Source organism: Castor canadensis, chromosome 5, assembly GCF_047511655.1.
Source record: "Castor canadensis chromosome 5, mCasCan1.hap1v2, whole genome shotgun sequence".
In the NCBI taxonomy this organism is placed as follows: Eukaryota; Metazoa; Chordata; class Mammalia; order Rodentia; family Castoridae; genus Castor; species Castor canadensis.
Genome location: NC_133390.1, coordinates 170,400,822 through 170,413,407, shown reverse-complemented (window position 1 = coordinate 170,413,407; position 12,586 = coordinate 170,400,822). Strand labels below are relative to the sequence as shown.

The window sequence follows — 12,586 nt, the reverse complement described above, 5'->3', positions numbered from 1 at the left end:
GGAGATGCCCTGGCCTGGCTGACAATGGCTGTTGAGGAACTCTCTCTGCAGACATGGCCAGAGTGACCAGAAGGGAAGGACGGTGAAGGTTGTGGAATATTTCAGGGATAAAAGCCGAGAGGAGAAGGCACATACAACAAAGCCTTGTGGGCCGGTGACACACACACAGGTGCTCCTGCAGGCGCGTGCCTCTTGGAGGAATGCGAGTGGGTGGCCCGACTGGACATACTGTTGTACCTGGTACTGCACTGACCAAGTGATTTGGTCACTTTTTCACTAGTTACAGTGAGAAAAATTAATAGTTGCACTCTGGTCTTGGTGGTGGTGGTGGCAGGAGGGGACATGACACCGACCGGTTTCACAGCATTGCACCTGGTACGGAGCTTGTGTGCCAACTTCACAGGGCTGGTGTCTCAGAATTAGCTCTTCCTCCCTGTAAGATGGGGACAGTCAGAGCACGCGCTCAACTGCTCACTAACACCATATCTGGGAGTTTTCTTTGTAGTGTTTTAGGAAAAAAATGACCATTTATAAAGAATCCATGAAGTTTTTCATTCCTATCTTTGCATGTTAAACATTGCAATCTAGCCTTTCCTTAACTTTTTTTTTTTTTTATTATTCATATGTGCATACAAGGCTTGGGTCATTTCTCCCCCCTGCCCCCACCCCTTTTTCCTTAACTTTCAAGAATTTGTTTTGTTCCAGCTACTTGGGAGGCAGGGATTGGGAAGATTAGAGTTTGAGGCCAGCCCTGGCAAAAATGAGATCCTTTTGGAAAATAAGTAAAGCAAAAAGGGCTGGGGCCTGGCACTAGTGATAGAGTGCCTGCCTAGCAGCATGAGGCTCTGAGTTCAAACCCCAGTACTGCCCCTCACCCCCCAAAAAACTGCATCTCAAACAGAAAAGTTTGGTCTTGCTGGAATTGACTGTCCGTTCTTTCTTGCCCGTGCTCTTGCTGCTCTCCTCGAAACTTGGCTATTCCGCCAAGTCAGGAAGGCAACGCCTCATCCGCTCCATGGCTCCATGTAGGTCCGGCCAGCTGCCCCAGCAGTGAGTGGCGCTCCTTCTCGGTCACTGAGCTGTGGAGAAGCAGGCCTTGCCTATCCCGTGGGAGGAAAGGTGTTGGCCTCTGCGTGTCTGGCCCCCCAGGTCTCGCTGACACTAACCAGACTTGGGGGTAGCCCTTTCTTGGCAGGACAGCAACAGAAATGACACTGGGCTCTTGACACAGTTGTTTGTTAACATTGGCCATTGGTTGTCATAGAGGAACCACGCCTCCCCTCGGCAGTGTAGGCACGGAGGATTTTGTAGGGAGTTTTCTCAGGGCATGTGGCCAGCGGTTCTTCCCCGGGGGCCACCCTATGTCCTTGTCTTCTATGACAACTCCCACCTGAGCCCAGCACTGCCATGGTGAGCCTGCATTCACAGCCCGTGGGCGGAATGCCAGTAAGCAGTGAGCTCTTCTGCTAACGGACTCTGCTTTGTGGAGTGGTGTAACCCATTGCAGTCATTTCTTTTGATGTTTAAATTGTCCCAAATTTGGCCACCAGAAGACTTCAAGGTGGCTCTTGTGCCTTTTTGGCATGTCCTCTGGTTTTTGGTTTGTTTTCAGACAGGGTCTCGCTCTGTAACTCAGGCTGGCCCTGAGATCACAATCCTTTTACTGTGGCCTCCTGAGTGGTGGGATTACAGGTGTTCAATACCACGCCCACCGTATCTTCATCTTTTTAAAAAATTCCTTCCTACTGTGGTAAAATATACATAAGAAACTCATCCTCTTAATCATTTTTAAGTTCAGTGGCCTCTCCAGAGCCTGTAGCCACCATTGCTATTCTTCTCCAGAACTTCTGTCTTACAAACCTGATGAAACTGAAACCCACTGTACAGTGAGCTTATTTCCCTCCCGGCCCCTGGTGACCACCATTCTACTTCCTGTTTCTGATTGTGACAACTGTAACTACCTCGTGTGTGTTGTGCCATGGTTTTGTGTGACTTGGTCCCTCATCCACGTTCTCAGGGTGAAGTCCACGTGTGGACATGCTGCGTTTTGCGTGTCCATCCTGTCAGAGGACGCGTGCCTTGCTCCCATGTTCAGCTACTGTGAATGGCATTGCTGGCAGCATGGTGTGCACGCTGGTCCGAGACTTTGCAGTTCTTTTGAGAAGCCACAGTGCTATTTCCATAACAACTGTTCCAGTTTAACACTTGGTGGGAATGTTCCAGGTTTTGTGGGTTTTTTGGTATGGGGGAGAGGGTGGTGCAGGAGTTTGAACTCAGGGTCTACAACTAGAGTCACTCCACCAGCCTTTTTTTGTGACGAGCTTTTTTGAGATAGGTTTTTGAACTCTGATCCTCCTGATCGCTGCCTCTGGAGTAGCTAGGATTACATGCATGAGACACCAGTACCCAGCTTTTTTTTTTTTTTTCTTGGCAGCTGTTTTTTTTATGCAAGAAATTTTGTAATATTTATGAAGTCCAATGAAGAAGTTGTGCCTTTAGTGTCACACCTAAGAAATTCTTGTCAAATCCAATGTACCGAAGTGTTTGCTTCCTTCTGAGTTTTGTGTCTGAGTTTCTGTTTTGGATCAATTGTAATTATTGCACGTGTTGTCAGTGAGGGCCTAACTGCGTCACATGCAGGTATTTCTCCAGCACCATTGTTGAAGACTGCCACTTCCCCATTGCAGTCTTCACACCCTCAGCAGTCGTTCGTGCACACGGGCACTCTAGTCTGTTCTGTTGGTTTGTTTGTCTTTGTGGCAGCACCTCCAGTTTTAAGTACTGTAGCTTTGTAGTTGAAATCAGGACACGAGTCCTTTTCAGGATTGTCTTTGGCTGTTCAGGGTCCTTCCATGCTCTATGTGAATTTGAAGATGTTTCTGCAAAAGCCATCCGCTGTCCCTGTCATTTTGTGTGTGCACAGGTTTATCTTTTCCTGGATTTAGACGCTTCTCCACGGTGCTAGTGCCTCGTGGTGGCCGGCAGTCCGAGTGCTTATTGCTACTGAGGTGTTTCTGTGTCTAGGCCTCTGAGAGCCAGCCAGGGACTCTGCGCTATAGGCACGTGTGCACATCTGTTTTGATTTGATTCATGTATACTTATTATCCTGACACCTCCAGCACCTTAGGGTACTTTGTAGCCAGCTCAGCACAGGCAGTTTTTATGCACAGAGATGATGTTTTTTCTTTCTCAGTTTGTCCTTGTCTCATCCTCCCTATTTTTTTCCCTGAATTGTTTTAACGCCACCCTTAACTGTACAACTCCATTTGAAAACACTTCCACAATGGCCGGCTGGTGTTTTGGGCTTTTTTTTTTTTTTTTGTGACACTGGAGTTTGAGCTCAGGACTTCTCGCTTGCAAGGCAGATGCTCTCTCTGTTAAGCCACAACTTTAGCCCTTCTTGTTTCAAGTTTCCCACCCCACATAGGATGATGGGCGCAGGCCGCCACGCCCAGCTTTTTTTGTTGAGATGGGCGGGGTCATCATCTTTTTGCCAGGGCTGAACTGGACCACCAGCCTCCTAATCTCAACCTCCTGCAGAGCTGTGATGTACCACTGTGCACAGCTGTTGGTTGAGATGGGTCTCCTGAACATTTTGCCTGATTCTCCCAATCTTTGCCTCCCAAGTAGCTAGGATTACTGGCACGAGCCACCAGTGCACTGCTGTTTTTCCTCAAGGGCCTGAATAAGTCAGAGGAATGTGCACTGCAGCTCTCAGAAAACCAGCATCACTCTGTTAGGATTCTGCCTTTGTCTGGATCCCAGGGTCAGATAGGTTGGATAGGAGGGGCTGCTGGCTCTTCCCAGAAGCTGGATGCTGCTGCTTAGTCTGCAGCCCCTAACAGCAACTCCGTGCACTGTGAGCATTCAGCAAACAAACCTGAGGCCAGAGACATGTGGCATTATTTTATGAGTAACAGCAGTGTAGGAGCTTACTACTCCCATGTGTGCTTTAAGGGCTTAAATGAGACAAAAACTTATTTGAAATTTCCAAGTCCATAAATAATGTATTTGTTAAGCACCTAAATGCTGCTAGATTGGCAGCCAGAGAAGACTGCCAATTTTAACTAGGCTTTGGACAGAGACATTCTTTTAAGAAGCAGATAGCTAGGACATGGCATGGCTCAAGTCATAGGGCACCTGCCTAGCAGCACAGGGCCCTGAGTTCAAAGCCCTGTTCTGCCCAGAACAAAAAGATGCAACAGGTAACTAGGTAGGGTGTGGGGGTTTGTCGAAGCAGCACAGCCATTTTCTTCCAATTCCTTTGCTACTTTGTGCACTTATACTAGTGTTTATTGTGTATGTACAAAGTCTATAAACACAGAATGTACACGTGAAACTAATATTTAAAACCGTATCTTAAGTATGTCTTTGTAATTTGATTAGCATCCTAATATTTATGTGAGCAAAAATCGTAATTTAGGAAATCTGTACTGCTTTGTTATGTGCTAATTATCACCCCAAGTTTCATGTTTTAAAAATGCTTTCTTTGGGCCAGACTCTGTGTCTACTTGGGAGGCAGAGACAGGCCAACTGCAATCTGAGGCCAGCCCAGGCAAAAAGTTTGAGAGACCCCAGTCAACCACTTAAAAAAATATCCCAGCTGCACGTGAAGTGTAACTAGGGCTGTGGTCCCGGCTGCTGGAGCGGCTCAAGCGGTAGTGTGCCTGCCTGGCAAGCACGAGGGCGCCTTCAAACCCCAGTACTGAAAAAAAAACCCCACCTTCCTTTGTATATTCTTTCCTAGTCACTGAAAGCTACTTTGACTTAAACACCCAGGAGAACTGCAGTGGTGACAATAAAACTGTGCTCTCCAGGTGGCCTATGAGGGTGTGGAGGTAGTGGCTCCAGTGGCAGAGCACTTGGGTAGCAAATGAGAAGTCTACAACACTACAAAAAAGTAACCGAAGAATTTGGAAGTCACCTGCAGCTGTCTCCAGACACCAGTCTTACTTTGTCTTCCACGCCAACCCACATGGCTGTGTCAGTCCCACATGTGATGCACCCACGCTGGCCTCTGCACCTGACGCGTGGTCAGGTGTGCTTGCTTGGCTGTTGTCCCCAGATCTTAGTGAGGTGCAGGCAGGAGCAGGTGACAGCCCCTCCATGAGTTGGCTAGAGTGGCCCTGCTCATGAATCTCCCATTCCTGAGACGTGACTTCTGAGCTAGGTGGATTGGCAGATGCTGGCGACGTGGAACCAGGGCAGAATTCCTCTGGGGTCTGGCTGGTGTCTGTACCCACTGCTCAGCACACGGTCTATAGACTGCTGGAAATGTGCTGCGTTTTAGGAACGTAAGTCCGGAAATTCTCTGGACCCTCCCTAGCAAGTTATTTTCTTGGCTCCTTTACAGACAAGAACGAGGTAAACGTGAAGACTGAATCAGACTTCCGCTAAGAACACTGACATGCTCCTGACCTTCCACAGCCCAGGGACCACACTGATTTTTGGCCCACAGGGGCCCCTGGTACCAGGGTGAGCAGTGGTGCCCAGTCCCACGGACCTTAACTTCGGCAGCTGGTGTTTTGTTCACCGAGTGAAACCAAAGGTGTTAATTTCAAATGTGCCACACACACAACTTTCATAATTTTTACTGCTCTCTTTGAAAAAGTTAAAGCCAGGCATGGTGAATCCCAGCTGGGTTGGTGGAGACAGGAGGATGGAGAGTTCAAGCTCAACCCCCCACCCCTGAAAAAGAAAATAATCTGCTTTTCCTCAGCTTTATTCAACTTGAGTGTACAAGCGTCACCTTGGCAACAGGTTGGGGAGGGCCAGTGTCCTCAGCACCAGCACCTGGAGGGTCAAGAGTTTTCTCTAATACAAGCCATACAGCCATGAATGCCCGGCTCCTCTGGGCGGCAGCACCAGCCCGTGCACTCTGTTCTGCACCCGGCTGAGTGGAGGGCAGCGCTGGCATTTGAATGCCGTGTGCCTTAGCTGGCTCTGCAGCGCTGCGGCCCAAGCCTGTGGGGAGGACCAGGGGCTTGTGGCAGGCACATCATGTCTCTGATTCCTTGAGGCTGCAATGTTGAGAAGTGGCCTGGTTCACTGTCTCCAGCCCCACCCCCTCAACCCCCTGCACCAGCCAGGATGCACAGGCCCTGGTCCTCTTTTCTGCTGCAGCCAGAGGTCTCTGTCAAGGGGAGGAGGTGGTCTTCACGTGGGGCTGTTGGCCTCCTGAGACACCCAGTCCTGCTTTGGGGGGGGGTGAGGGTGCCGGCCCCACTTGGAGAGAAAGCCCAGGCTGCTTGTAAGATGGCAGTTTTTCCAGTGCAAGGTAAAGGACCACCCCCAGTTTCTGTTTCCCCAGGGTCTCTCCACCTCCCCCGTCATGTGTACTCTTGCCATGGATTGTGCTCTCACCTGCCGTGTTTCTCACATTGTCCAGTTTGAAAAGGAAAGCCCAGAAATTGGGCCAATGACTTCAAATAGTTTATGGTGTCATCCCTACCACAGTGAGGATTTTTTGTTTTTAGTAGCACTGGGGTTTTAACTCCCAGTCTTGTGCTTGTTAGGCAGGTGCTATACTGCTTGAGCCTTGACTCCAGCCCTTTTTGGTTTTATTTTTCAAATAGGGTCTCATACTTCTTACCAGGGGCCAGCTGGACCTTAGTCCTCATGCCTGTTTTGCTAACTTTTTGCCCAGCTGACCTCAAACCACAATTCTCTCAATCAGCTACTGTGAGCATTTAAAACTTAGCCTTCCCTCCGTGCAGCAGCACCCTCAGAGAACACAGGGGAGGAGCTGTTCAGGGCAGGGCCTGTGTTCCTTATTATCACAGATGTTCTTACCGCACTCAGAGAGGCTACTGGAAATTGCTTCTCGAGTTATGTTTGTATGTTTTGATGGTAATGGGGTTTGAACTCAGGGCCTCATGCTTGCTGGGCTGGCGCTCTACCACTTTGAGCCATTCCACCAGCTAGTGCTTCTCAAGTTACTTTCAAAATCCATGAAGCATCCTTGCCCTATCAGAGGGCAGTCCCGAACACAGCAGGTGGACTGTAAGGACATCTTCCCCTGTGCAGTCTCACCTGACCTGCCATTTCTCAAGGACAACAGAAGTTAGGCCGCAGAGGAAATACTCAGCTTCTATGAAACGGAATGAATGTTCAAGTCCAGTAGGCCAGACAGACTGTGCCCGGCACGGGGCTCCTGTGAACAAAGCAAGACGATGCCACAGCACCACGAAACACTTAGCAAAGTGCCTGGTGATCCCACCCACAACTGATGGCCTCTAACTTCTGCCATGCAACAGCATAACGGCTAAGCCAGGCTGCTGGGCCTCCATCCTACCTCCAGGTAAGTTTCTGTACCTTGGGAATAAGGGTATAAAGCTGCTAGATTCTCAAACCAAAGAAACCACTTAAAACCAAACGGGCAGAGTGGCTCAAGTGGTAGAGCACCTGCCTAGCAAGTGTGAGGCCCCGAGCTCAAACCCCAGTGCTGCCAAAAAACAAAAAAAACCCAAGAAACACCGCGTTCCTCCCCTCTCCCACACTCAATGAAAACCTAACCAAACAACAAAACTAAGAGGCAAAAGCAAACAGTGAAGAAAAGCAAAGCCATATCATATTCAGGTTTCAGACTGGAGCTCGGATATTTGTACCCTAACAAGAGCTTCCCTGAAAAAGCAAGAAGGAAGAGCACTAGCAACTCCCAGCAGGAAAGTGGGTGATGGAGCAAAACCCAGGACCCAGGACACATCGGCTAAGATGGGAACAAGGGTGGGAATCCATCCGCCCATGGGGAGCGGGAGGGGGAGACTCAAACGGGAGCCCAGCGGACAGCCTGGGGACCACAGGTGCCTGCAGGAGCCAGTGAGCCAAACAAGGAAGATCCTGTGGGGAGAGGAAGGTACAGCATAGGACAGGATGAAGAGGAAGCTCACCTGAGCATCTGACAGACTATGAGGAGAAACTCAACGCACTGGAACTTGACCTTGAAGACATGTTTTTAATAGCAGTGCTGGAATGCAGGGCTTGCACATGCTGGGCGCACACTCTGCCACTAAGTACAGCCGCAGTCCTTAGGACTCTGGGGGCTGTTAGAAGTCAATACATGGGATCCGAGAAGCGTGACCTTTGCACACAGCCCAGCTCAGCCCATGCCGGCACCGTAAGCACTGTCTTGAGGTGGGAAGTGAGGGAAAGCTGAGGTGGAGGGTGGGAGGGGATTCAAGACACAGGCCTGGTGATGAGATAATGCTGGTACTGAAAAACAAAAGCAATCACACAAGCGTAATCCGCCACGAGGACTGAATCCTCCCTTTTTGTGGCAGGACGTTCCGATGGCTCGGGGTTATGACAAGAATGACAGTGCAGTGAAGGACTAAGGAGAAACCGCAGGGAGGAGCAAAGGCAGCATGGGTGGAAAACTGCCTCCAAGAGGGGTAAAGGGGAGGACTATTGGAACTATCAGCAACTGGCCTTTTAGAATTTTACCATATGCATGGAATAGTTTGATTAAATGACAAGCTGATTATGCCTTGTGAATAAAGAAATGAATTATCATATTCACTTATCAAAACAGTAATGAAAGAACACAGTGTGCGCAGGGAGCACTATAGAAACTGCCACGGTCTTCGTACAGGACAATGGGCCCAGGAACCCCACCTTCAGGAAATAAACAGACTAGATGTAGAAGGGTGTCCATCTTGACTTGTTTATAAAATAAAATTGCTGTAAGTTATAATATGGTGATGATACATTAAATAATAACGCACATGCCCACTGGTAATTGTGTTTACCAAGCAAATGGTGAATGTTGAAAAGTTAAAAAAAACACAGGAAACTGTATATACAAAATGCTATCAACTTTGTTTAAAGGGAGAAAAATGAACCAAGGTATTTTAAGTAGGCAGAAATATAATTTTTAAATGCTATTCTGTATTTCCCAAGTTAAAAAAAATATTTAAAATAAAAACAAGTTCTTTTCAAAAAACTGTGAGATGGTCAGGAGCCAGACACTGATGGCTCACACCTATAATCCTAGCTACTCAGGAGGCAGAGATCAGGAGGCTTGCAGCTTGAAGCCAGCCTGGGCAAGTAGTTTGCGAGATCCTATCTTGAAAAAAAAACCATCACAAAAAAGGGCTGGTGGAATGGCTCAAGGTGAAGGCCCTGAGTTCAAACTCTCAGTATCAAAAACAAAACAAAACAGAAAGAAATGGCTCAATTTTCTGGACGCAAGAAAGAAAATCTGAGCTGTGAGCTGTCTCTGGACCCGTGGTCACTGTTATACCCGAGCTGCCCTGCTCACAGCACCTCCAGAAGGGCAAAGCCATCACCAATGCCCTGCCTTCTTTCCCCACACTTTTCACACTTGTGAAAAGAAATTCTGTACTTCAAAAATAGATTCCCAGTCCTTCCACCATAGTAGCCAAAGTAGTAGTGTAAAATTTAGTGTTTGTTTCCATTACTGTGTCAAAACCAACAGATGCAAGAAAACCTAAAAAATACGGCAGAAATACACTGGGGGCTGCTTGAAATTTCTCAAGCAACATTACAAAAATGTGAAAGTGAAAGCATTCAAGTCAGGTGCCCGAGATTAACAACAACAACAACAAGACATCAAGTCTAGAGCTGGTGACTCACTCCTGTAATACTAGCTACTTGGGGGGCTGAGATCTGGAAGATCATGGCTCCAGGCCAGCTTGGGCAGGGAGTTCAGGAGACCCCCATTTCCCCATCAGGGAGTGCAGGAGCTCTTGCCTATCATCCCAAACTACGCTGTGGACTGAGATCAGGGAGGATCAGGGTTCAGGCTAGCCTGGGCAAAGTTTCTAAGACCCCAACTCAACAGAAAAAAGCTAGGCATGGGGGTGCACACTTGTCACCTCAGTTAGTGAGAAACTTAAAATATGAGGGTCATGATCCAGGCCAGTCTGGACAAAAAGCAAGACCCCATCTCCAAAATAACCAGATCAAAAAGGATTACGAGTGTGGCTCAAGCAGTAGAGCACCTGCCTTGCAAGTGTTCAAACTCCAACATAGCCACCCCAAAAAACAAGTAACTTCTGAGAGAAATCACTTAACCTGTGTATAGAGGTTCCAGTTTAACTACAATCAACAATTAACAATTCTGCGCACACTCCTGAGGTCTCTCCCCAGGTACCACGTCTGAAGCACCTCACACAGCCCCAGTAAGGTGCACAGCATTTCTCCCACAGCGAGACACTCCCAACCCGGAACTGCTACAGAAGGCTCTAGAACACAAACTCCAAATCTGTACTTAAGTCTGCCTCCCCTTGTGAAAAAAAAAAAAGAGACTAAACTGAGTTTTAATGACTTAGAAATTAGGATTTTATAGAGTCCAGAGGGAAAAGGGAGTTAAAGAAATTCTTCATTTTTATAAAAGCATCAGAGAATACTGAAAACCTGTCCTTCAGATGTTCTTAGATCAGTATTTTAGGAATTCTTTATTGCTGATCACAGACTTAACCTACGCTCCGTGCATTGCTCAGCAGTTACACCCATGATTCCTTTCTTTTTTTCACATTTTCAATAAAAGCTTAAAAAACAGACAAAAACTACAAAGGATGAGAAATATGAACAACAACAGCTTTAAAACAAAAGGATTTAGTAACTGAAAGAAGTCTCCACAGTCAGAATCCATCAAAAATTTAAAATTATACAAACCGTGCAAATGCTCAAATCAGTGTCACACGTTGTACTGTTAATACTTGTCCCCTGAAGTTGTAAACTAGAAGTCACCCACGTGTATTTATGATCACACAAATCACCTAATTTGCTCAAGGTTCAACTTAAATCGACATTTAATATACTTTACAAGATGGACTTTGTGACAAGTTCAAAAGGAACACTGGCTTTTTCTGAACGCTGCTGTGCTCAGAAGTCTACGTGATTCCTCAGAACCATCCTGGGCTCAGCCACTTAGGGAAACATAGGTCACAGCAGTGTCACACTGGCTGCCTGGAGGTATCCTTGGAGATACTGGAGGGCTTCTGCGTTGAGGCTGGTGCTCACCATGGATGGAACCTACAGGACACGGGAACCACACAAGCGCTGTTGATGGGGCTCTATGTTGACACAAACCCCAGCTTCTATAGGAACTGCCATGCATGGGGAAGGGTAACTAGTCACTGATCACTATCTAAAGACTATGGAATTCCAAGTTACTCAACTTCTTTTAAACCCTCAAAAATGGCTTGGTCTAGACTGGGTACAGCCTGTAATCTAAGCTACTAGGGAGGCAGAGATTGGCAGGTTTGTGGTTCAAGTCCAGTCTGGGCAAAATGTTCAAGAGACCCTGTCTCACACAATATGGTGGTGTGCACCTATCATCCCAGTTATGTGGGAAGCATAAATAGGGACCATAGCCCAGACTGGCCTGGGCAAAAAGTGAGACCCTATCCCAAAAATAAGAAAAACAAGAAGGTCTAGAGGTGTAACTCAAGTGGTAGAGCACCTGCCTTTCAGGTGTGAAGTCCTGAGTTCAAACCCCAGTATCAAAAAAGAAAAAAAGTAGGTTCATAGCCAGGTACCAGTAGCTTACTCCTAGCTACCTGAGAAGATTGTGTCTGGCTTGAGGTCAGCCAGGGAAAATAGGGTGCAAGACCCCATCTCCAAAATAACCAGAGAAAAATGGACTGGAGGTGTGGCTCAAGTAGTAGAGCGCCTGCTTTGTAAACATGGAGCCCTGAGTTCAAAGCCCTAGTCTTAACAAAAAAGTTCATTAAGGAATTATTGTTAAGTGGTGATAGGCCTTGGTGAGAAAGGCATAATGAAGTACTTAACAGGTGAAATATTATGTCTAAGACAAAAAAAAAAGAACAAAACATCAAAACATTGGTGAGTACTGAAGATGGAGACACCAGGGTTTGTTACCTTTTTTTTTTTTGCAGTACTGGGGTTTGAACTCAGGGCTTCACACTTTCACACTTACTAGGCAGGAGCTCTACCACTTGAGCCACTCCGCCAATCCTGTTATGCTGTTTCTATACATGTTTGAAATTGTCCATAATAAAAAAATAAAGGATATAAATCCTACCAGATAGTATATAAGATTCTATCAAAGGTGATGGCCAAATGCAATTTGTCTCTACTCCTGAAACAATTCCCTTAACACAAGGGACTCATCCTTTCAAGAAAATCAGGCTTACCTACTCAGTGGGAAGTGGTGTGACTATGCTGACCAGCGTAAAAAGAGCAGCTGCTATCTGCCCTCTCGGCTGCGCAGTAAGACTCCACCAATCACAACTCCATGACAACAAAGCTACTTACCCTCCCTGGACAGGCAGTTGACAGTTTGTGAAGTGACTGTGCCAGGTGAATTTTGGGATTGTTCACCATCTGACCTACAGGGTCATGCTCTTTTTTCCCAGCAAATGCTAACTGTGAGAAGGCAGTCTGGTATCCTGGCGTGTCCTCTATGTCAATAAAATGCTCTTCATCAGGAATGGTGTCATCTTCGGGTAACTCAAAAAGACCAATCAGTGACTGTAATAAAGGAGTCCTGGATTGGAAGAAAGCAAGAGATAAATGCTTAGTGAAGTACTTTGAAGGTTCAAACAAAGGCAACAATTTCTCAGAGAAATGAGCAGGAAGGGGTATCTGAAATCAAGAT

The 12,586-nt window shown here is 47.0% G+C and overlaps 1 protein-coding gene across 3 annotated transcripts in view; it reads right to left on the bottom strand.

Moving 5' to 3' along the window:
* Window positions 1–10,562: 10,562 nt before the first annotated feature.
* Window positions 10,563–12,586, bottom strand: part of Cse1l (chromosome segregation 1 like) — a 34,532-nt gene continuing 32,508 nt past the window's right edge. For all 3 annotated transcript variants that reach the window (XM_020169941.2, XM_020169942.2, XM_074074954.1), the window contains 2 exons: window positions 12,244–12,475; window positions 10,563–10,998 (listed from right to left, as the gene is read on the bottom strand). In XM_020169941.2, the coding sequence (XP_020025530.1) occupies window positions 10,909–10,998; window positions 12,244–12,475 (322 nt within the window). In that variant the 3' untranslated portion in view covers window positions 10,563–10,908. The remainder of the gene's footprint in view (window positions 10,999–12,243; window positions 12,476–12,586) is intronic.